This window comes from Physella acuta, unplaced genomic scaffold (assembly GCF_028476545.2).
Source record: "Physella acuta isolate Inbredline_101_S28 unplaced genomic scaffold, ASM2847654v3 ptg000078l, whole genome shotgun sequence".
Lineage (NCBI taxonomy): Eukaryota > Metazoa > Mollusca > Gastropoda > Physidae > Physella > Physella acuta.
The window spans coordinates 22,501-48,742 of NW_026731598.1; the positions used below are offsets into that span (position 1 = coordinate 22,501).

The 26,242-nt window shown below is 35.7% G+C and overlaps 1 protein-coding gene across 4 annotated transcripts in view; it reads left to right on the forward strand.

The window, feature by feature from the left end:
• LOC131954034 (cartilage oligomeric matrix protein) overlaps positions 1-26,242 on the forward strand; it is an 86,173-nt gene that overhangs the window by 1,747 nt on the left and 58,184 nt on the right. For all 4 annotated transcript variants that reach the window (XM_059317544.1, XM_059317519.1, XM_059317526.1 and 1 more), the window contains exons 3-4: positions 17,686-17,853; positions 25,562-25,776. In XM_059317544.1, the coding sequence (XP_059173527.1) occupies positions 17,686-17,853; positions 25,562-25,776 (383 nt within the window). The remainder of the gene's footprint in view (positions 1-17,685; positions 17,854-25,561; positions 25,777-26,242) is intronic.

Genomic DNA, 26,242 nt, shown 5'->3' on the forward strand with positions numbered 1-26,242 from the left:
TAAATAAAACTAATGAAACTAATGGGAATGGCAACTCCAGTTCATTTGGGGAATAAACATGTTTTTACTTTCTCGTATATAAAGAAAGTATTATAATCGTGCAGATTCCTCAACAGATATTTTAACATTTTCGCCGGTTTAAATCTCGCTACTTTATCAGAGAAGGAACATAAAGCATGCACTGTAATCATATAAAAACTCTAAATAGAGATTTTGACAAACTGACGTTTTACGCCTCCCTGAGTCGGAAAAACTTTGTTTTGCAATGTTGTCTGTATGCCTGTGCAACTGTAAACACGATAACAAAAGTATCAGTACAGCTAGGTTAACGAAATTTACCAATTTACCCCCCCCCCCTATACCAAATGGGGGGGGGGGGGGTATTCAGGACATTCTTTATCAGCTAAAAAAAGTTTAAAGCAAAACAAAAGATTAACCGGGATTTTAATTGAATCAGCTTAATTTAAAATGGTGTTTTGCTATGGTGTTTTGTTACATATATATATATATATATATATATATATATATATATATATATATATATATATATATATATATATATATATATATAATGCATGGACGTTAACAATAAGTTCAAGTACCAATAATTCATGCCCCGATGCGACACAGTAAATTGTATGATAGGATATTTCGCCGTTTAAGAGTTTACAAGCCGCCGTCGGTACCCGTTACAGGCGAATTATAGGCAAATATATTTAATGTTATACTTTTTTGAGAAAAATATTTTATAAAATAGTGTTATTGGTCAAAACGCAATGTGCTTTACTAGTAGAAAATAAATTATACTCTACTATTTAAATTACTATATAAAAAAGCGTGGGTCTCTTCCTAAATATTAGTAAAGGTATCCAATAGATACTAAAGTGACCCACGATTTTCTTTGTATTACATATAAGCTTGTTATTAAAACGTTTTTTATGATTTTTTTACAAGCTTTTATTTAACTCAATTCCTCCGTCTGTCGTCAGACTAGATGGACACTTCTAACTGACAGATTTGTTTCAACGTTGGCACGTGGGTCAAGACATGAAGGCATTGCAACATGACATTAAATGTGACTTAATTGGATACCTAACGAATTTTTTAATGAATTAATTAGAATTTTGTCCAAATTATTAGGCTGTCTCATAAAACTATTCCGCTCTATTTAACACGCGTCATCACGTTTATTAGGTCCGCAATAATTTTTTAGTTATGCAAACTCTATTGCATTAACAAAGTACGGAATAAAATAAATCGTGAGTGATCTCCCCTAAACTTTCTCGAATAATCAAATATAAAACTACGAGGGATAGCAACTCTGGACATAACAATATTTGTAATCCATTTTTAATTACTTAAACTTTTTATAATATAATGGAATCTTGAAAAAAAAAGAATTGCACACCAAGTGAACGCCAAATAAAATGTGCATAATAGTGCGCAATATTATGAGAACTTTATAAATTTACATGAGTTTTTTTTTTTGAGAAATCGGAAATAGCGTAAAATAGTAACGGAAATTACTCAAAATTTGACAGAAGGTAGAGAATTAGATCTTTTACTTACATGTGAAATTTCATTTATCTATCTGAAATAGTACTCAAGTTATAGGCTTTTGAAAAATTCAAAGTAGAAAAAGTACCACTTCCGGTTATCGGAAATCGCTCAAACGTTTGAACGGATCTACGATTTTGATAAAATACTTATATATGAAATTTCATCAACCTAGCTGTAACGGTACTCAAGATATCGTGTTTACACACAGACACACAGACATACGGACAAGATTGCAAAATTATGTTTTTCCGTATCAGTGAGGTGTAAAACGTCGAGATTTGTAAAAATCTCGATTTTTTTTGCACGATTACATACTTTCTCTATACTTCGTATCTACGAGAAAGTAAAAAATTCATAAAAATCGTTTTAATAACAAGCTTTTATGTACTTATGCACTAAAAAGTAGAAAATAAATTATACTCTACGATTTAATTAACAATATTGAGCTTTAATTAATTATTAATTAAACTGGCAAAAAAGCATTTTTCTTCTGTAATTTTGCAATTTCTGCCCGGGTGTCACCCCCCTAAATGGTGTCACCCGGTGCGGCCCGCACCTCCCGCCCCGTCCATGCTACGCTTCTGTATATATATATATATAAATATATATATATATATATATATATATATATATATATATATATATATATATATATATATTTGTGTGTGTGTGTGTATCGGCCTACATAGGTCTATAATTTAAATATATCTTTTTCTCTATATACGGTATATAAAAATAAAGATAAGAATACTTCCGAGAATATTTCTGCGAAAAAGAAAACTAAAGTTTCTAATGGGCGGCGCCATGTAGGGTACACTTTTCATCAATACACGGTTTGGCGCCCAAAGTTTTAGAGCGACTATGTTTGCACTTGGCATCCGTTAATCGAGCGTCCTGCATAGCGAGTAAGGGGTACTACTATATGCAGCGGTAAAACTACAACAGGCTTCTAAAAATAACTTTGTAACGCAAGGAAATCCTTCTGTACAGTTTCGTCACCTTGCGAAAGATGAGAAAATAACTTTTTGAATATGAGGAGCCTACTTTGCGAATGATGCAATAAGCATCTATTATTAGACGATCCAGTCAGAAACTGAGATCGAGCATCTAATAATAGACCATTGGTAATGCTAGCATATTGCATCAGTCACACTGATGTTTAAAACACATCAAATAATTTTTTTTTGTGTTAAAGAAAAAAATTCTGTTCATTTGTGTCACTTTAGCGAATGACGAAATCTGCATCATTGTTCACAGGATGCTATTTCGCACGCTGGGTTATCCTATGAGCACGATGGCGCCTGTTAGTTTTAAGGAGCCAGGGGCCGTACGCTGCGCCTATGCTGGTAGTGTTATCCGGGGTTGGGGGGGGGGGGGGCTCCTGAGAGCGCTCCTCTACGTCCCTGACACATGGGTGGTCACCGAAGTGTGTTCTACCTCATTATTTCGGTGAGTGATTAATGTACACTCAAGGTTTTCATGCGGTAGTGTAGGAAAACCCGTGTCCCGATAATTATTATCCAAGCGCAGGCATTGTTTACATTTAAATAACACAGTTTTAGAAAACAAGGTCTTGCATCTAAGAACAAATGATTGGTAATACATTGGTGATATCCTTCTAATATATTTCGTCAGACTTTCTTCTATCCCCGCGGCAACGCGCGGGGGACGGGTACGCTAGTATATATATATATATATATATATATATATATATATATATATATATATATATATATATATATATATATATATATATATATATATATATATATATATATATATATATAACCCTAAACTAACTCTAAACATAACCCTAACCACAACCAGCCAGAAACGCTAATAAATCGAACATTCGCATAAACGTGGACATAAACCCTCTCCCTACCACCCTCTCGAAGGATGTCTACTCCCCCCCCCCCCCCCGTAGGAAATAAAATGTATATAGAAAAATTTTTTTTTTTTACCTGTGTTAGAGGGGTTTATACCCCCCCCCCTCCCATGGACCCCCAAAATGACTACTTTTTAAGCTACAGTTATTGACTGTCTTAATATTATTTAGGGCTCTAACACTAAACACTAAATTCTGGCAGCCTCTACAATAACAACGTATATCATTGTGATGAGAGTTGCCAGTAGAATTTAGTTACGATTTTTATTATCGCGCTAAATTAATGTATAGTAATCTAGAACGCAGTAGACCAAGGGAAAGTTGGCCAAGGTTAGATCAGTTAAGGGTGTCGAAGCGGAGGGGTGGGCTACGTGGGTAGGCGTTTGTTGTCTAATATGATTGTAATGCAACCGGAAAGGTCTAGAAAAAACAAACAAAGGAATTGATTAATATTCGCATTGAGGTTTTATAATATGCATGTTTTTACTACTTCAAACAATTTGAAATTCATTTCACTGAAAACTGAAAACTACTTAATTTAAAAAAAAGTAAACTGAAAATGATAAAGATGGCTGAGGAGTAGGCAGGAGTGAGGGGGGGGGGGGAAGAGGTTAGGGGCTAGGACATTCAAAATGACAATCCTTTACGTTAAGTTACATCTATTGACGACGATGGAATTATGTCGCTATCATTCAGTGCTTAAACAACAAACACTCAGGGTCGCAATAGGCGAACGGAAAGTCGAACAAGATTATTATTTAAGGGGTTTGGACGGGGGTGAGGGTGGGATGAATATTGGTACGTGTCTATTATAAAATACTACCGGATGCGCATCTGGCAGGAAAACGTGGGCTTGGCGCACAATTTTACGCACAAAACTTTGTGTTGGTAGATATAAAAACTGCGTAGGTGGTTAAATATAGATGGAGAGCCATAACCTATAGTAAAAGACAGAAAAAAAAGACCAATAATAGTTTATTTTCTTATTCGCATAGTCGTGTTTTAATGTGTATCTTTTTACTATTTCAAGAAATTTAAATTCATTTTAATGATGACGGATGGAAAAGAGAAATTAAAAACTACTTTATTAACTGATTTTTTTACAAAGAAAATGAAACTGAAAATGATAAAAATGAAGATGGTACTATTGCTTCTCAAAGTACATTTCATCAAGAAATTTCCATAAATTCAGCACTTTCGACTGTTCCTTACGCAAATGATATCGGCAATTTTATCAAAGGAGTTATAACAGATGATACACGGTTGTATTTATTAAAAAACATCTGGCAAGCGGACAAATAAATTTAAAGTTTCAATATTTGTAGCTACTTAGGTGGAACTGGTTGACTTATTCCAAATTACTTGATGGCGCATTTTGCAAATATTTTGTTTTGTTTAGTTTAAATTATGGTGGTGTAGGTAGTCAGCCTTTGGGTAAGCTATAAAAAAATTCCATTTTCAAACTGGTAAAAGGCAACAGACAAGTTTAATGAGCACCAGCAATGTGAGTATTATAAAAAAGCAATTTTACTTACCCAAAATCGTAGATCGGTTATGGAGAAAAAAATTGAACCTATTAACATCTCCTTGAACTCATCATTAAGTCAAAAAATTCTAGAAAATCGTTTAAGATTAGCGCCCATAAGAGAAACTATAATTTTTGCGGCCGACAAGGGGCATAGGGATTTTGGAAATTTTCAGTTGGAGGATCGTGATGAAAATTAGGGAAATTTTCGAGCTTTTTGAGATACAGAGCCATGGGCGGAGAAGTAACAATTAAACATTATCTAGAAAATTCTTCAAAAAATGCAAGATACTTAAGTCCCACCACTCAGAATGAAGTGATAAATGTGTGCAATAAATTAAGTGTTCAAAAGATTGTTACGAAAATTGCTTCTGTCAAATTGTTTTCTGTCTTAGCCGATGAAACTAGTGATATAGCTGGTATGGAGCAATTGTCGTTATGTTTTCGCTACTATGATAACGACATAAAGAAAATAAGGGAGGATTTCGTACAGTTTGTTGGTGCAACTGATCTAACATGCAAAGGATTTGCAAATGTTTTAATGGACACTCTGGTCAATTTACACCTAGACGGTAATTTTATGATTGGTTAAGGATATGATGGAGCCGCTGCAATGAGTGCTGAGAAATTTGAGTTGGCTATTTACATGCATTGCGCATCTCACAGTCAAAATCTAGCACTTTCTGATGCCTGCGAACTAACAGCTGTGAGAAACTGCATGGGAATCCTTAATAGCACATACAACTTTTTTAACACAACAAAACGACAATCTTTGCTTGCCAATTAGTAGAGAAATTAACACCTTAAGCATCGGCATCTCGACTTAAACGATTGTGCGCAACAAGATGGATTGAACGTCATGAGTCTGTCAACGTTTTTTTTAGAACTTCAAAAAGCAACTGTTGATGCTAGTGATATAGCTGGTATGGAGCAATTGTCGTTATGTTTTCGCTACTATGATAACGACATAAAGAAAATAAGGGAGGATTTCGTACAGTTTGTTGGTGCAACTGATCTAACATGCAAAGGATTTGCAAATGTTTTAATGGACACTCTGGTCAATTTACACCTAGACGGTAATTTTATGATTGGTTAAGGATATGATGGAGCCGCTGCAATGAGTGCTGAGAAATTTGAGTTGGCTATTTACATGCATTGCGCATCTCACAGTCAAAATCTAGCACTTTCTGATGCCTGCGAACTAAAAGCTGTGAGAAACTGCATGGGAATCCTTAATAGCACATACAACTTTTTTAACACAACAAAACGACAATCTTTGCTTGCCAATTAGTAGAGAAATTAACACCTTAAGCATCGGCATCTCGACTTAAACGATTGTGCGCAACAAGATGGATTGAACGTCATGAGTCTGTCAACGTTTTTTTTAGAACTTCAAAAAGCAACTGTTGATGCACTGGAAATTATGTCATCCTGGCACGATACAACAACTTCTTCAACAGCGGTTCAACTTTTAGGAGCAATTAGGAGTCTTGAGTTTCAAGTTTCTTTTAGAGTAATCTAAAAAATCTTTGCAATAACGCTTCCTGTCAGCAGAATGCTCCAAACAGAAAACTTTGATCTATCTACGGCTCTAAAATTTACAAAAGATTCAAGTAGCCTACTAGTGAATCAGAATTTACTACCGTATTTAATGAAGTCAAAGACATTTGTCAGGACTTCGACATAGATATTCTTATTTCACGTCGAGCTGGAAAACAAATTCAACGCTGCAATGTGATGGCAAATACTCCTGAAGAGTTTTACAGAATAGCTGTATTTATTCCTTTCCTTGATTTCGTTATATGTCAAATAGAAGACAGATTGCAAAAACATAAATGTGTTTTGGGAGGTTTTATGTGTCTTTTGCCCAATGACTCGGGTTTTACCAAAGAACAGGAAAAGAATGCCATAATGCCATAACACGTATGCAAAAATATGAACGTTTGATTAACAGCAGTGTCATCGATGAAAGCGTTGGAGAACAAACTGTGGTGGCGCCACATTATTACAAGTGGAAATGTACCGCAACATGCTCTTCAAACTTTTTTAATGTGCGACGTAAAAGTATTTCCAACAGTACACAAACTACTGCAAATATTTGTAACATTGCATGTAACAACTGCCGTCAGCGAACGCTCTTTTTCCACACGGAAACGGATAAAAACGTACTTGCGAAATACTACTTGCGAGGATAGATTAAATGGATTGACATTATTAAATACGAACTGACCCGCGACGTAGCATACACCGCTATTCAGTTGTTTTACTAATGCTGCGACTGAAAATATTTAAAAAACTATCAGTAGCTCGTGAAGGACGATTATCCTCACCTTCACTTTCTACTCCTCCCCTCCTCCTCTTGAAAGCAGCCGTCCGTGACGACAGTTTACAGGCGACAATGAAAAGATCAAGCAGAACTTTTTGTTAATTCCCTTTAGTTTGAAATCGTTTAAAAACAAAATAATCTGCCCCTTATAGGGCTGGTATTTTAGGTCACCAACCAGTTCTATGGCTCATGCATAGATGCACATACAACGACGATCCAATAGAGAGTACAGAACGGCGTTGATATATTTCCATATTTTATTATATACCGTACACACGGCTACATTGACGACAGACACTACGAAGACTTCCATACCCTAACGCGACAACAAGACTAAGAGAGACTTCAACTTTTTGCCCTAAAAACCAAAACAAACTCTCACTCGTCAAATCCTTTCTTGCTCGAGAATCTTTTATTATTTCAACTACACACATACTCTAAAACCATCAACATCTTTACTAAACACATTCCACTACACACATACTCTCAAACTCATTCCATACAACAAAGCAGTGGCGTAGACAAGGGGGGGGGGGGTTAGGGAGGTTACAACCCCCCCCCCCCCCCCCCATTGACCCCTCTGTAAATTTTTTTACTGTTATAATACCAATAATACCACTGTTACTTACTTAAATCTATTTCTGAATCTGTATATATGTATAATTATAATTATATATATATATATATATATATATATATATATATATATATATATATATATATATATATATATATATGTTTAGATAGAACAGTCATCTAAAAACTGACGCTATGTTCACTCTGAATTGGTTATTCCCCCTCCCCCACCTCACCACCACAATTGTGTGGAGCGACATTAATGTCACACCTAGGTATACGCTGGGTAGGATAATTTACCTAAACTGATCTGTTAAGTACACTTTGGAAAACGCGTAATGAGGCTCCAAAGTATCATGCCGCCAAATCATAGCTTTTAAAACAGGTAAACCTGTAAATATTGTTTTTGCAATTACCAGGAAAGAGGTGTGTGATCAATACAACCCATACCATATCATTATGTTAAAAAGTTTCTGTGACAATTTTAGCGCAATTTCCTTATGTACGCGTCATCACGTTCAATAGATGCGTCATTACGTTCCATGGCTGCGCCATCACGTTCAGTAGGCGCGCAATGGTTTTTAGTCATATAACTCTATTGTTTTTAAAAAATGTGAAAAAATGATTAGGCCTCGCGAAACAAAACCTTGTAATTGCAACTCCCTATCAATCTCATATAAATTATAAATAAATTAATAGGGTACAAAAATAACGTTTGAATTAATAAGTAAAATAAACTTATAGCTAGATCTAAAAGATAGCGAAAAATAGATATCTATATATTGCTATATAGTACTGTAGTGTATTATGTATAATGTAAGTTTAAAAAGTTTTTTGTGACCGAACGAAAGGATATTTTTGAAAACTTTCTTCGGCAATATTGTTCTAAATTATGGCAGGAATCGATTGGTAAAAGTTTCAAGTCGCTAAGTGGTCTGGTTGCCGAGATATGGGCCAAAAACTGCATTTTTTCGAGGTTTTTTGGCTTTTCTGGGAAATCAGTGGCGGAACTAGAAAAAATGGGCCACCCCGCAAAATTTTTTTTTGGGCCCCCCATATATGTATATATATATATATATATATATATATATATATATATATATATATATATATATATATATATATATATATATATATATATATATATATATAAACACACAATACGAACATAGGATACTCATTTCTGGTCTGATCGGGTTTTGAAAAAAAAAAAATTAAATCTAATCACAACATGTCATGTGTATCAGTGGCGGAACTAGACAAAAGCCCCCCCCCCCCGAAGAATTTTTTTGGGCCCATATATATATATATATATATATATATATATATATATATATATACATATATATATATATATATATATATCTATAATATAATCGGGCTGAGCGTGTCCTTCCGTCCGTCATCGCTATAGATTTTGGGACTATAAAAGTAAACATTCGCACCATGCTGTGCTTTTCAGTGCACCGCAGTGTCTTATTATAAGTATTAGAGTAGGGTTTGTTTATATAGCGGCATAGAGCTAATTTATAATTTCCACTGTTTGTACAATTTTGCATAACGTAAAGAGAATATTAAATACACGCACATTGCTAAAACATATTAAAAGGATCAATGTCAAATATTGTTTTCTTTTTTATGCCTGAGAAAGGTGGAAACATTTTAATAATGTAATAACAGTAGGCTAGAAAAATCAAATTAATTTAACTCTTTTTTCTAATTTTGACAAGGGAGGTAATTCAAAAATAAATTTAACTCACGCTAATAAAAAAAAATGTGAATGCAAATGTACGGACGTACTAGAAGGAATTAGTGTTGCAATAATATAATTAGCAAAATGTGAATGCAAATTGTGCGGATGCGGATTGTTAGAAAATTATAATTAGCATGGATTGATAAAAGGCAATCTTTTATTTATTTCATTCACTGAATTTACTGTTTACTATTTATAATTTTTAATCGACTATTCCGCAATATTATAGGCGCGTCATCACCTTCATTGGGTGGATGGTGCGCAATGGTTTTAGTTATGAAACTCTATTGTAAATTTTTAAAATTTAAAGTACTGGGGGAAAAAATGCGTGAATGGATAAAGTGAAATATTTAGGTGAAACACGGATATTTTAAATACTGCCTATTATTTATACTGTTTACTAATTATTATTCTATCTTTCGGTTTGAGGACAAGTTAGGGGTTTTATAGGAGAGGCGTAGCGAGGGGAGGGCATATGTCCCCGGGTGCCGACCTTAGGGGGCGCCAAAGTGGGTTGGAAAAAATGTGCGAGGGGGGGGTGGGGGTGGAAATCGAAAGTTTTAGGGAGGGGGGGAAGGAGTGCAAATCGAAAGTTTGAGGGGGGTGCAAATCACCGGAAAGGGCGCGATTTGGCGCTACGGGCTAGACTGTGAGCAATATGCCTGTATGAATGCATTTAAATTGTGTCTATGTTATGAGTGTTGTGTTCGTTTTTTTTTTTTTTTTTTTTTGCGTTCGTTTGTGTTGTGTTTAGTTTTGTTCTGTTCCCAAGTTGGTACATTTTAAAAAGATTTACCGTGGCGGAGCACGGGATGCAGCTAGTATATATATAACAAGGTTCGCTCTCAATTTAAAAAAAATTCCATCTGGTACACGAATAAATCAGAGGTTTTCCAACACACGAGCTGGCCCCTTTCTAAATCTAGTCCAACACACTAAACTGAGGCTTTCATCAAAACGTTACTAACCGTGTGCCCTGTTTTCCAGAAGTTGAATTAAATGTTAACAATGTCGGCAGTTCATTTCTTGGATCTTAGGGCGCGGGTTTGTCCACACTACCAACTAGACACGCCAAGGCATGCTGTAAATCCCTCGGCGACGGCCCAGGTGTCAGGGGAGTCACGGGGCTCTTGGAGCTACCGGTTACATTACTGCACGGGTGATGGATGCAACACATTGTTTCTTCCGGCAGAGCTCCCCCCCCCCCCTCCCCTCCCCCGAAAACAGTCTACCCTGGAAGAAACATTGGTGCGACACCTAATTAGATTTAGTCATCGAGTGTAGTAGCGAGACTTATTCCTAGTCTTGTGGGAACTTTTAAACGACTGTCTGTGGGGGCCAACTTGCTCATATGTAATGCGCTCAGGATGACACTGACGCCAGTTGTATTCAAGTAGTAACCTCATCCGCTTATGCAGGATCACGGGGCGCTAAATCACATATTTCCGTTAGGAGTCCCCACTCAAATATGTACAAATGTTAGGCCTATGACAGAAACCTTTGCGGGGCTGTACTCAACAGCTTCCCAAGTTTTCATGGCGATAGGATGAATGTAATGCATAATAATAATAGAGAGAAAAATGTTTTTCACATGTACAACTGTATGTGGCCAGGTCACGCGTTGGATAACCTTCTGATTTAGGGGAGGGGGGGATTAACAAAAAGCCTGACCCTCACACACCCCCACCTCAATGACTATTAATAATGTTCAATTAATTCTAAACGTTCTAATTAATTTCTAAATAATTATATAAAAAATAATCTTACCTGCCCTGTTTTGTGAATTAGATGTGCCTAATACTATGAAAGTAAATTAATATGTGTTGACTAGATCTAGTGCTGTCTAGTGTCTGACAAAATGTGCTGAAGTGGTGAATCGTACGGTTAGGAAGTAGTTCATAAACGATACATTTATCTCCTCGATACTTGTGAGGTTGAGAAAGAGGGATGGGATAGGGGTCGGCTCGGGAAAAAACTTGAAAGGGACAACAAAACGCCTTGATCTATGTATGTCAGCATCGCCCATTGTAAAACTTACTCAGGGGAGATAATTTGAAGTATAGGCCTTAAAAGTTTACTATATTTCTTGTAAAATCAAAAACAAGTAAACGTATATAAAACTGAAGTTTCTAGTATTATATTATTTTTTTTAAAATTATTTGTACGATACAAGATAGTACAGGATACAAATTCAACCACTACCACAAACACATATTAACATTGAAAAATGTACAATGGATTTCGGGTCCCCTACCAATGCCGCAAATAAGAACTGCGCATCATGAAAATATTGCAACCCCACTTCATATGTAGCGGCTTTTCGTGCTATGGACTTTGTTGTTTTTTTAAAAAGAATTTTGCCGGCGACAGCGTGTGTTTGATTGTAGGGAAATAGAACTCGGCCTTGACGATGGTTAAAAAATACAATTATAAATAACTGTTTTAAATATGTAAAGAATTTGTCGACAATTTTTTGACCCCCTTTTTGGTCCCCATCCCCTGCCCCATCCGCCACAGTATACTTTGGAGGATCGGTCAAACAGTTACGTGTCCTCTATTTAGCTATCAAAGGGAGGGGGGGGGGCAACGAGTCAAAGAAGTTATTCAAAATTTGAAGAGTTGCCTATATTTTACACTGTAGTTTGTGTAATGGATTTTATCTTTTGCGGAAGAGCGTGGTATAGTGACTGTAAAATAAAGATAATCGTACCGCAGCTACAGTGTTTTTCTTTACAAACCAAATATTAAGGCAAAAATTAAATTCAAAATTAAAAAAAAAAAAATTTTGGTCAGCCGTGGGCCCCTAAACGGCCTCCCCCCCCCCCCCCCCCCCCCCGCGCATTGCGGGGTCTGGCGGGACTGTAGTTCCGCCCCTGTTCATCAGGTAAATGAACAACTACTGACTAGTGTCTTTAACAAAACGTGCAGAAGTGGTCAGTTTACAGTTCATAGACGGTTCGTTAATCTATGCATTACATCTTATTGTAAGAGTAAGGGTGTGGTGAGGGGTAGAAGTGAGGGGTAGGGGGGAGGCGGGGGAGAGAGTTGGGAAGGGAAGGGCACAAGAAAGCGCCGATAAACATCTACATCAATAGTGCCGACTTTTTCCGATCGTCTAGAAGACCAGGATAGTCGCCTCGCCGCAACATTTCCCCAGCCCGATTTCAAAGCGTACCGGCACAGTCAAATTTCAGATGCTACGTCTTTGAAGTTGTCTATATGTCTGGCGGTCTCTCGAGCTATAGTCTGTGCATTTTTCTCAAAGACGCTTGCCGACTATCGTGTTTGTTTGTAACTGTAGAAGAAAGATAACTCGACCTCCACCTATTTTTTTTTAAAAATAATTTAGCCAGGATTTTTGGGCCCCCAATTGGTCTGGGCCCCCCCGCATTGCGGGGTCTGGCGGCACTGTAGTTCCGCCCCTGTGGGAAATCCAGGAAGGAATTCCGGGATTTTTTTGGCCCACTATCATCGTCGGAACTTCGTTAACATATTTGCTATTGGAACTAGTCCTCGATATTGCTTCGTTGAGGAGGAGATACGACTTAAAGCTGCGAACACACACCCATTCCCAGAAAAGACGAGTTAATAAACCCAATTCTCCAGAATGGAAATTAAGCTAAAAACAGTAGCTAATTATAAAAATGAGTGATCAGAACTGCAAGACCAATAACTTAGTTATATTGAAGCTATTCTCAGAATGTTCCACTTATTAGTTTTAGGTTATCATTTAACTAGAAAAGTTTGATTTTATACCAACTCTGATTTCAAAAACTTTCATTATGCTGTAATACTTTAGCATTTATGATAACAATATATTTATATAGACAACATACTTTTGTAACACGAATAGTGTTAAGCAACTAAACTAAAGTAATTATTGATCTGTTTTGACTTTTACAATTAAATCGGTAGGAATATACATAGTTATATTAAGAGAGTGATTGTTTTCCCTAGTTCGCTTGTCTTAAGTTAATATTCTAAAAATCATTATGTCAAATTGTTTTTTTACAAGGATTACAAAACAGATTATGTTGCGTTAATTGTTTTTGGTTGCATTGAGTGATTATTTTGTTTGTTTTTTGTTTAGAGTTTTTCTTATTTCTTCAGAGTACTACTTTCAATTTATTTTACATCATAGCGAAGCAACGACACACAGCTAGTATCTATCTATCTATCTATCTATCTGTCTGTCTGTCTGTCTGTCTGTCTGTCTGTCTGTCTGTCTGTCTGTCTGTCTGTCTGTCTGTCTGTCTGTCTGTCTGTCTGTCCGTCCGTCCGTCCGTCCGTCCGTCCGTCCGTCCGTCCGTCCGTCCGTCCGTCCGTCCGTCCGTCCGTCCGCCCGCCCGCCCGCCCGCCCGCCCGCCCGCCCGCCCGCCCGCCCGCCCGCCCGCCCGCCCATCCATCCATCCATCCATCCATCCATCCATCCATCCATCCATCCATCCATCCATCCATCCATCCATCCATCCATCCATCCATCCATCCATCCATCCATCCATCCATCCATCCATCCATCCATCCCCTGCACCTCGACTGGACTATTTTAGGAGGGGTAGACGGCAGACTGGGAACACTCACGGACACTCATAAGACACACGCGGATTCGACTCGGATAGCTAGGTTTAGAGGAGACAGACATGGGTCGTCTCTGTGAGCTAGTGGAAAGCCACAACATGTATTAGACCTAGGCTAGGCTAGACAGTTAGGGACAAGTAGATTAGTCGGACTGAGGACTTTAGTTGTTGTAGATAGTTGTGTATATTTTCTCTTTGTGTTCCATGTGGTGGCGGGTTAATGTTAGGTGTTGTATTTTGTGGCTTTAAATAGAGATCACTGATGTTGGCGTGTATCTATTTTTATTTTCTTCTTCTTGTTTACGATTCCCTGACTAATACGAAGGGATTAGAGAAGGGGGTCGTAACAATATATATATATATATATATATATATATATATATATATATATATATATATATATATATATATATATATATATATATATATATATATATATATACATATATATATATATACATATATATATATATATATATATATATATATATATATATATATATATATATATATATATATATATATATATATATATATATATACATACATACTAGCGTAACCGTCCCCGCGCGTTGCTGCGGGAATATAAGTAAGTCAGACGGAATATTTAAGAAGGGTTTCATCCATGTGTTACCAATCCTATGTTCACTACCGCATGAAAACCTAACTTTAATCACTCACCAAAATAATAAGGTAGAACACACTTCGGTGACCGCCCATGTATAGAGGGGCGCTCTCGGGAGCCGCTGATTACACTAACGCAGAGGCGTCGCGTACGGCCCCTGGCTACAACTAACATAGGCGCCATTGTGCTCACAGAATATTCCAGAGCGCCAAATAGCATCAGGAAACAATGATGCAGATTGCGTCGATTGCTTAAGTGACACAAATCAACAGGATTTTTTCTTTAACACGTAGAAAAAAAGATTTGACGTGTTATAAACATCGGTGTGGCGGATGCAATTTTTAGCGTTACTAATGATGTATTATTAGAAGCTCGATCTCAATTTATAATTGGATCGTTTAAAGTTAGTTGCTAATTTCATCATTCGCAAAGTGACGAAACTGTACAGAAGGATTTCCACGCGTAACAATGTTATTTTTAGAAGTGTGACTTTTATTTTTTGAGTTGCCCTTCTAAACTTAATTTTTTACCGAAATAGTTTCATTATTTTGAGAACTGTAGGCTTTGGAAATGTTTGGATTTTGTACGGGCAAAAGGAAACAACCCAGTGTAAATAATCTAACCTTGGTTAATTTTCCTTATTATTGAAAAAAAAACTATTACAGGACCCTCAGCAGCTCGAAACTGAATTTTTTGTTTGCAGCCAAATCGCACCCTACCAGGGCGCCGGCTGTCACGCCTGATTCAATTTAGTGAGCGACTGTAATGACCCATCTTATCCATTGTCTAACGCACTGTTTAGAACATCGTAGGTGCCATTGCGCTCACGGAAAAGCCTAGGGCGCCAAATTGAACCCTGCAGGGGCGCCAAGGGACGCGCCTGGTTCGATATAGTCAATGATTATTCTTGCCCATCGTGTCTTTAGTGTATAGTCTTTTTTTAAATAAACGTAGGCGCCATAGTGTTCGCAGGGGAGCCTGGGGTGCCTCGGGTCGTGCAATCTACGGGGCGCTGACGGTTGCGCCTCTTAAAGTTTTTACGCTGACTTCAATAGTACCCCTTACCCGCTATGCAGGGGGCACGATTAACAGATGCCACGTGCTAACATAGCCGCTCTGGAACTCTTGGCGCCAAAATGGTGTATTGACGAAAATCCCACCATTGCAGGCGTCACCCATATCATATTTTCATTATTTTGTTCACAGAAACCTTTCGGGAGTATTCTCATCAACTATCTAAAGTTCCATGGCACACGGATGAAAGGTGTCGAACAGTGGCGGAACTAGAAAAAAGGGCCACCCCACAAAAATGTTTTTGGCCCCATATATATATATATATATATATATATATATATATATATATATATATATATATATATATATATATATATATATATAACCTAAATACGAAAATATCAACATAGAATACTCAATACGGGCTTGTTCGAAATTTAAAACAAATCATAATTCATAGTTTTTATTTTTAATTAAAACATTTTAAAACAACACATCATTTATGTGAGTGCTATCAGTCTGTTTTGAAATTCTCTGTTTCAATGTCTGACATGATGCTCACTAATATTCAAGGCGGTCAAAATATTATGAAGCATGAAAGCTTTGTATGTGTAATGGTTTCTCGCCTTATGTTTATTTTTAAGTTTTTTTTTAAATTTTTATTATTAGGTTTTTAATACATTTCCTTTCATACTATGTCATTCTTTATTAAGTAATTAAAAAAAAATAATTGAGAGAAGTAATTGCTTTTTAATTTGTTTAGTGAAAAAATTTAATTAATTAAGAGCACACATATTTGACTATTTAAAAAGGGAAATAAGTCATGGAAGTGGTTTGAACGTTTGCCTATCTTTCACACTACAACTCATGTAGCTATATATGTTTTTCCTTTATGAAACAGCGATGTTAGCTACTGTAGAACATCACTACTGTAGTAGATCTGTTTCTTTGTTGTTTTGTTTTTTTTTGCAAAAAAAAAATATTTTTTTAACTATAAAAAAGTTGATTCTGGTCGGCTTTGGGCCCCAAAATGGCCTGCCCCCCCCCCCCCACATTGCGGGGTTTGGCGGCACTGTAGTTCCGCCCCAGGTGTCGAACCGAATCTGACTTTTATTTTTTATATACCGTACATACAGAAAAATCGCCCCCTCCCGTGTATAGTGAAAAATCGCACCCTCCCGTGGCGCCGCCCTTGCGAAACTAAAACTGATTTTTTTTACAGAACCCTGTCCCAGGATGTTCTAATCAACTCCCTAAAGTCTCATGGCTATCGGGTGAACGGTGTCAAACCAAAATCGACTTTAATTTTTAATTACCGTACATAGAGAAAAGTCGCATCCTCCCGTGGCGCCGCCATGCGAAATTAAATACAGAACCCTTCCCCGGAGTGTTCTAATGAACTCACCAAAGTTTGATGGCGATCGGATGAACGCTGTCAAACCAAAATCGTTTTTTATTTGTATATTTTTATATACCGCAAATAGGGAAAAAACAAATGGCGCCCTGCTGGGGCGCCACCCCTCCGAATTTGAAACAAAACAGACACACACACACACACACAAACATACATTGCTTTATATATATATATATATATATATATATATATATATATATATATATATATATATATATATATATATATATATATATATATATATATATATATACCCTTTAGGCTTTTCATTTGAGGGTGTGGGTAACACAACGAAGTGTCGCACCAGGTGACACCCGAGCTAGCGACGCCACTGATCATAAATGAGTGTCATTGATTCTGTTTTAAAGTGCACATTAACTAAAGCTTGTTTTTGTTTTTAATTTTATTATTTTAATTCACGCCTTAGTTGAAACAGCAAACGCTAGTTTGGTCTTCGCTACATATGATGAAGTTTACTTGGTTGGAGACTTTAGGACACCACGTAATCCTCGAAGATCCTTCACCATGGTGCGTGGAGAAGGAGAGACTGCAAGAACTAAATTTGAGTTGAGTGTTGATTTCAAACAACCGCAAGGTTAGTTGCATAACGTTAATTTGGATATAACATTAGTTAATATATATATATATATATATATATATATATATATATATATATATATATATATATATATATATATATATAAAGATTATACGGCTTTTATATGGGTACTAAATAGAAATAAAACGAAAAGTAAATAAACCGGGAGTGATCTCCCCTAAACTTTCTCGAATATTCTTATATAAAACAACAGGGGATGGGAACTCGGGCTATAGACATGATTTTTAATTCATTTTAAATACTTAAAGCTTTAGAAATAGAATAAAATCTCGTAGACAAAAGAATTACACACCAAGTGAACGCCAAATAAGTTAATAAAAAGTCTAGTGACAATTTAAGCGCAATTTCCTTATGTTATCCATAACAATTTTAAATCGAGATAAATCATATATTCAGCAACGGTGCCCAAATATTAAAACGTTTATATCAGTATTTGACTCTGATTAAAACCCGCCCTCTTGTTTGCAAACATTAGCACGTGGAAAAAAACGAGCGACGCGTAGCTCGCCTCTCTCTCTCTCTCTCTCTCTCTGGCCGCGCCGCGCGCAGTGACGCGAACGATCCCACGTTGCGATAGGCTAGCCTCCCGTATCAGTCGAAAAAAAAATCCTTTCGAACCTCCGCTTATTCGCTATGGTAAAATCCTTTCGAACCTCAGCTTTGCGCTAAAAACCTACACGCTGCTCAGTTTAAATGTTCTTAATTAATTTTTTGTGACCGAACGAAAGGATATTTTTGAAAACTTTCTTCGGCAATATTGGTCTAAATTATAGCAGGATCGATTGGTAAATGTTTCAAGTCGCTAAGTGGTCTGGTTGCCGAGATATGGAGCAAAAAGTGCATTTGTTCGAGGTTTTTTGGCTTTTCGGGGAAATCCAGGAAGGAATTCCGGGAATTTTTTTGGCCCACAATCATCCTTGGAACTTGCTTAACATATTTGCTTTGGAACTAGTCCTCGATATTGCTTCGTTGAGGAGGAGATACGACTTAAAGGCTGCGGACACACATCCACACATCCACACATCCATACATCCATCCAGAAATGACGCATTATCAAACGCAATTTTTCTTTTTTTGAAATAGCGCTAAAAAGTGCATAATAGTGCGCAATATTATTAGTTCTTTAAAAATTTGCATTAGTTTTTTTGAGAAATCGGAGGTAGCGTAAATTACTACTTCCGTTCAACGGAAATTACTCAAAATTTAACAGAAGGTAGAAAATTAGATCTTTTACTTACATGTGAAATTTCATTTATCTATCTGAAATAGTACTCAAGTTATAGGTTTTTGAAAAATTCAAAGTAGAAAAAGTACCACTTTCGGTTATCGGAAATCGCCCAAAAGTTGATACGGATCTACGATTTTGATAAAATACTTATATGTGAAATTTCATCAACCTAGCTGTAACGGTACTCGAGTTATCGTGTTTACACACGCACAGACACACACACACACACACACAGACACACAGACATACGGACAGAATTGCAAAGCCCAGTTTTTCAGACTGGATTACGCATAAAACCTCTTAATTTTGATAAATCTGGATTGATAATTTTTGCCCGATTAAAATAAGTCCTCTATACTTCGGATGTGATGAAGGACTGAGGTGTAATACGGTGAAAATTGTTAAAATTTCAGTTGATTTTTGTGCACGATTACAATAGTTTCTCTATACTTCGTATATACGAGAAAGTAAAAATCTTATAACTAATAGGCTTTTAAATGGAATAAGATAAGAAAACAAAAACAAACCTGCTTTTTTTTAAAAATTAAAACCACATAAGTGGCTCAAATTATATTACAAGATTTACCACATATCACAAACAAACAAAACAAACAATCAGACGTGGTGAACTAAAAAACGATTATACAAATAAAAAAATAAAAATCTTTTTTGCAAGCTATGGTAGCTCATTAGACCCACATACACATTTTAGCAGCAGATGTTTTTATTTAAGTAAGTACATTGGTTATACTATCTTATATTAGTGCATTTAAAAGCTTTTTGTTATTAATTTTCTAAATTTGTTTTATTTTCTTCTGTTAATTTTTTTTAGTAATTCGCTGTTAATGACGTCGACTGCACATACGAAAAAAAAATTTGCCTTAAAACCCTATCAACAGCTTGCTATCTCTAATGGTAGGCTCCGAGGAAAGAAATCAGCCAACCGTAACCAAACAATTCACCGTCGATGGCCAGTTAGTAGAGCGACCGCCAGTATTAATCTTGTTATCTATCCTTTTTTTCATCAGAGAATAATCTCGAAAGTTTAAATGAAATAGTTGTATTACAAGTGGGTTAAAATTGAGTTACATTATTTGCCACAATCCATAAACAAACTTTATTTTTTTTAAATTAATAAAAAAAAACGTTTAAATAACTGGCTTTTATGTAATAATGCACTAAAAGGGATAAAAATAAATGATTTTCTGTAAATATTTAATAATACACTTCTATTTAAATAACTATATTATTTTCTATTGGATACCTTGGCTAATATTTAGGAAGAGATTCACGTTGTGGATTTGTTATCTAGACAGATAATACAACAGACGAGGAAGCCATTTTCTATGTACCTTGTTTTTATTCTGAATCGGAAACGGAACATTACATGCAAGGGACATCACTCAAACATTATAAGACTAATACAAGAAGAGTGAGTTCCCCTCAATATAAAGCTCAATATATTACACTCTTCTTTACAGTTGTTATTCAAATAACTATAGTATTGTATTGTTATATCATTATACTAGCTGTCGGGTAACCGTTACACGTGAATTATAGACCTATGTATTTTAATGTTATTCTTTTTTGAAAAAAATATTTATAAAATAGTTATTGGTCAAAACGCAATGTGCTTTACTACACGTTGAACGATATTAGTAGGGGTGTCAAACTGATTTTTAAAACGGCCTCAGATCTATTTTTAAAGCTGCTATAAGATAGTGGGTACTAATTTTGTTCATATATCTCAAGTAGTAAAAAAGTTATGACGTTTGAAAAGGTTTTTTTTCCAACACCCTAAAAGGTGCCATGTTTGAGAGGTTATATCTGTAAAATTATATGTCACAAACACAATCTTTTGAACTCATCACAAACACACATACAGAAAACAGAATCATTGTTTTCAAACTTCAAAAATAAGTACATCATTTAAATAAATTGGCTTTAAATTGACTTTCCTCACTTTTTGATACAATTAAAAAGCGAAGTAAAAAACACAAATTTTCTACATTTTTAAAACATCACCAAAAAGTGTCTGGTTAAAGAGAATACTTGATAAGTAAATACAAATGTCGTGGAACATTTATGCCTATAACAAGTACGTTTGAAACACACGTTTGATCAGAAGAGTGCAGGGGTTCACAATATGTCTAAAATGCGTCTTTTAAAAAAAAAATGAAAATAAATAAATTATGGCACCTACAGTAGATCTGGGTACATAGAAATATAGAATAACCATAGCTCGTATCAGGTACGATACGATTTATTTATATGCGGTCCAATGGTGGCTGGAACAGTGCATAAAGAAAATATTTTTGTTGAAATAATTATTAGTCTCTTGAACCAGTAGTACATTTAAAAGTAAGAACATTTATTTAGAGTGCCTCAGTCAATTTATCTTTATTTTATAAATATGTATTTATACTTAGCTGGTTCCACAATTATTGCGATATGGTAGGGCGACACCAAAATACACTTGCTTATTAAATACAACTATATAGGCTAAATTCTTACCCTTAGTGTCTTAACAGTCGTTCTTTACAACTATAACCTGTAAATATGTAATGAATAGCCACCATAAACGGTCAACATAATTTAGAGGACTTAACAATGTTTTTTTCGTAGACAAGGGCTATATTCTTTTAAAGGAATCTAATAAGGGTTTATTTCCAAGCTGACTGCAAAGTTTAAATATATCTGCACTCGTGCACTGATCATTAATATATATGGACATTGTTACAACTACAACTGTAGTAAAGATCTCGCTTACCCCCCCCCCCCCCCTTCCAATTCTAGGTAAGAGTTGGAGGCATTATCATAACATCTTGTTAAAATTGAAACTAAAGAACACACTAAAAATCTATTTTTTTGGTAATGTAAAGTATTTCAAGCTACACATCATGTACTATTTAGTTATGCCTACCCATATATTGTTGACACTGGCGACCAAATGTACGATTACGTGACCTTTTACATTTAACAGATAAAAATATTCAGCTATTCTAAAAAGTTTAGAAAAATAGGTTTTAATTAATTTTAAAAGTATCCTTTGTCAGAAAAGACAAAAATATTTGAACTAATAAATCAGAAAAAAAAATTAGACTCCAATACAAAGTGAAGTAAGGGCCGGAGTGGTCTAGCGGTAGAGAGCTGGACTGCTAACCCGTTAGTCTCGAGTTCGAATCCGGGTTCAAGTCAGTAAACCGTCCCTGAGACCACCCAACTCTGATGGGTACCAAACTCACGTTAGGGAAAGTAAAGGCGGCTGGGCATAGTGCTGACCACACTATCTCTTCATATGCCAAGGTCACAGAACCCTACTTCACTTGCCCCATAGGCCGTCAGGTTTGAAAGGGAAACTTTTACAAAGTGAAGTGGGGTTTAGTTCATCTGAAAAATTGAAAGATGACGTTATTAGTGTTGTGTTCTTTGTGTAGTTTATACATGTGGCATGTGACGTCATTGTTTATTGAGTTCTTGTCACAACCATAAACACTTTTCCGGTTGCATAATGAAAAATATGTTTCTACATTCAAAGATTGCTTTATTTTTATGTTCTTTCTTTGAATAAAATTAAGTTTATATATTTAAAACATCCAACAAACTATTTTCAACATAAATCCGTGTCTTTGAGTATTCCATATATTGTTCCAGATACTGATCTCTAAGGCTCGGAACCAGTTTTTCTTCCAGGCATCTTTCCGGGGTGCTGCGCCCCCCCCCCCCCCCCCACCCGAAGAAAGTCTACTGCCCTCCCGAATGAAATGGAAATTCCTATCTATCTATCTATCTATCTATATATATATATATACAATTCTCTTCTGGGAGACGTTAGAAAACAAGCTGTAAGCGCGCCGAGCAGTCCCCTCTTTTCCTCTCTAGGCATATCGCAACCACTCCCACATGGTCTGGTGAGCTGTAGCTCACGCTAAATGTTTACATCGTAGAGCCGGATTTAGTGACGGCTATTAGGGGCAGATAATTTAGTTTAAAACTATTTTATACCTAGGGGAAGTAACTAAGTGGAGTTTACTTTAACTGAGGGGGAGGGGGGGGGGTTATCGTCCTTAACGAGCTAGTGTTTTAAAGCAAATATTTTCAGTGGCAGCGTTGGTACTGTTGAATTCACAAATTATGAATTACTGAAAAGTAGAAAATAAAACAACTAAATAGCGGCGTATGATACGCCGCGGGTCGGCTCGTATATATATAATTCTCTTCTGGGAGACGCTAAAAAACAAGCTGTAAGCGCGCTCCCTACCACCCCCACCCCTGCATGGTCTGGTGAGCTGTGGTTCATGCTAAATGTTTACAAGCAGAGCCGGGTTTAGTTACCACTATTAGGGGCAGATAATTTAGTTTGAAACGATTTTAAACGTAGGGGGGAGATAACGAAGTGGAGTTTACTTTAACGGAGGGGGGGAAGGAGGGGGGGTATGGTCCTTAACGAGCTACTTATAGTGTTTTAAAGCAAATATTTTCAGTGGCAGCGTTGGTACTGTCGAATCCACAAATTATGAATTACTGAGAAGTAGAAAAAACAACAACTAAATACCGGCGTATGATATGCCGCGGGCCGGCTTGTAGAAAATAATATACTTTTACCAGTGTCTTCGTCCCCCCACCCGAGAAAAAAGTCTGGAAGAAACACTGCTCGGGACATGTGGACAGAGAGAGAGAGAGAGAGTGTGTGTGTGTGTGAGAGAGAGAGAGAGAGAGAGAGAGAGAGAGAGAGAGGTGCAAACATTGACTTTTTATTACAAGCTTTTATTTAACTCACTTCCTCTGTCTGTCTTGACGGAAACGCAGGAGTGAAAATTCGGACAGTTCTACTTGACCGACACGATTCACAGTTGGCACGTGGGTCAAGACATGAAGACAATGCAATCTGAAACTAAATTTTACTTAATTGGATGCCTAATTGATGTTTTATGAATTAATTAAAATTTGGACCGAATTAGTAGGCATGTCTAGCCAACCACACCACACGCGTCATCAATAGCTGCGCCATCACGACCACGTAATGGCTGCGTTCAAAAACCATTGCGCGCCTACTGAACGTGATATTCAGTAGGCGCGCAATGGTTTTTAGTCATGTAACTCTATTGTAGATAAAACATGTAAAGTACTGAAAAAAAATTCATAAAAAACGTTTTAATAACAAGCTTTTATGTAATGATGCACTAAAAAGTAGAAAATAAATTATAGACTACTATTTAAATAACTATAAAGAAAAGCGTGGGTGTCTTCCTTAACATTAGTAAAGGTATCCAATAGATACTAAAGTGACCCACGCTTTTCTTTATAGTTATTTAAATAGTAGTCTATAATTTATTTTCTACTTTTTAGTGCATCATTACATAAAAGCTTGTTATTAAAACGTTTTTTATGAATTTTTTATATAATAGGATTTAAAGAAAATCATTTATTTTCTAATTGTTAGTGCATTATTACATAAAAGTTCGTAATTAAAACGATTTTAATTGTTTTCAGTACTTTCAATTTAAAAATAAATTACAATAGAGTTGCATTACTAAACAGCATAGTTATATCCCCTAAACTTTCTCGAATCTAACAAAACAGTTGAATTCTGAATGTGGCGGAAATCGGGCGTACGGCTCCGTGATTTCAAGAAAAAATATTTTAAAAAATAGACTTGATCGCCATAATGTTATATATCTAAAGTGCTCGTCATCTAAATAAATGATTTAAAAAATTAATATTGAAGGTGTTATAAAACAAATTTCATTTTCCAAACTTATGGTGTTAATTGACGGCATGTGCATTAAACAAAATTAAAGAAAATGTATCACTCTTCACAAAAATTCTAATTGTGTCTGAAAATTATATATATTCATTTAGCACTCATATATTTTCCTTATACATACACAAATAAATAAATAAAAAGATTATTAATTAAAAAGTTTTTTTCACGTTTTTTTCCCCGGAGCCTACCCTTTTAATGTAAGACTGCATTGTCTTTATGTCTTGATCGACGTGCAAACATCGAAACTAATCTGTCAGTTTTAAGTGCCCGAAATTTCGCTCGACAGACTCTCGACAGAATGTAAGAGGAAGCAAGTTAAATAAAAGCTTCCAAAAAAAGTTTTAATAACAAGCTTTTATGCAATAGAGCACTAAAGAGGAGAAAATAAATTATTTTCTTTAATTATATTATAATACGGGTTTTGACCAACGTGCCGATTTTCAGAGAAATTGATTGATCGGTTAAAAGAGCCCGAAATTTCACTCTCCCTAGGATTGAGACAGACATACGACAACTGACGAAGGACAGAGGAATCGTGTAAACTAAAAGTTTGTAAAAATATAACGATGCGACGTAATAGCTTACGGAAAACGATACATAAATATTAGCTCATTTTATATTTTTTAACAAAATTATTTAGGTAAAAGCTTTGTATTTCATTTTGACTAAACAATGTATAATCTTTCTAGTAATTATCTCATTGACCGACGTTGACGGTCGAGACTACCAGCTTGGCTTCCCAACACCAGCTCTGCACACTGGCCAAAGAATCAAGATTCTAATGATGTTTTCAAAGTTGTCTCAACCTAATAATGGAATTACCTTATTTGTTGATTGCATGGACATGGGTTTGGACCAGACAGAAGTTCAGCTAAGGAGAATCTTCGCTTCAGATATAAGTGTTGTGTGTAATTTTTGTTTTAATTAAATAACAATAAATGGATTCTTTAATAAATTACTGCTGTAACTAGTTCTTATAAACTAGCCATGGGTACCTACTTCACGTGAATTATAGGCCTATATATTATAGGCCTTTTAATGTTTTACTTGTTTTTTAAAAATAATTTCTATAATAGTTATTATGGCTAAAACACAATATTTTTTAACTATTCGTTAAACCATATTAGTGACTAAGAAATAACTAAATAGCTAAAAACTCGACAAATTAAAAATAACATAGGCCACCTATTGGGCCTACCTATTAGAAAAAATAAAACCAATTAGATTATATATTATATATTATTAGTCAACGCAACACCATATTAAATGCATACACTGATTAAGAGACTTAAATGATTCAGTTAAAATCACGGTTGTTCAATTGTATTTATCTTTTTTTAAAAAGTAATTTGTATTAGTTTTGGCCGAGA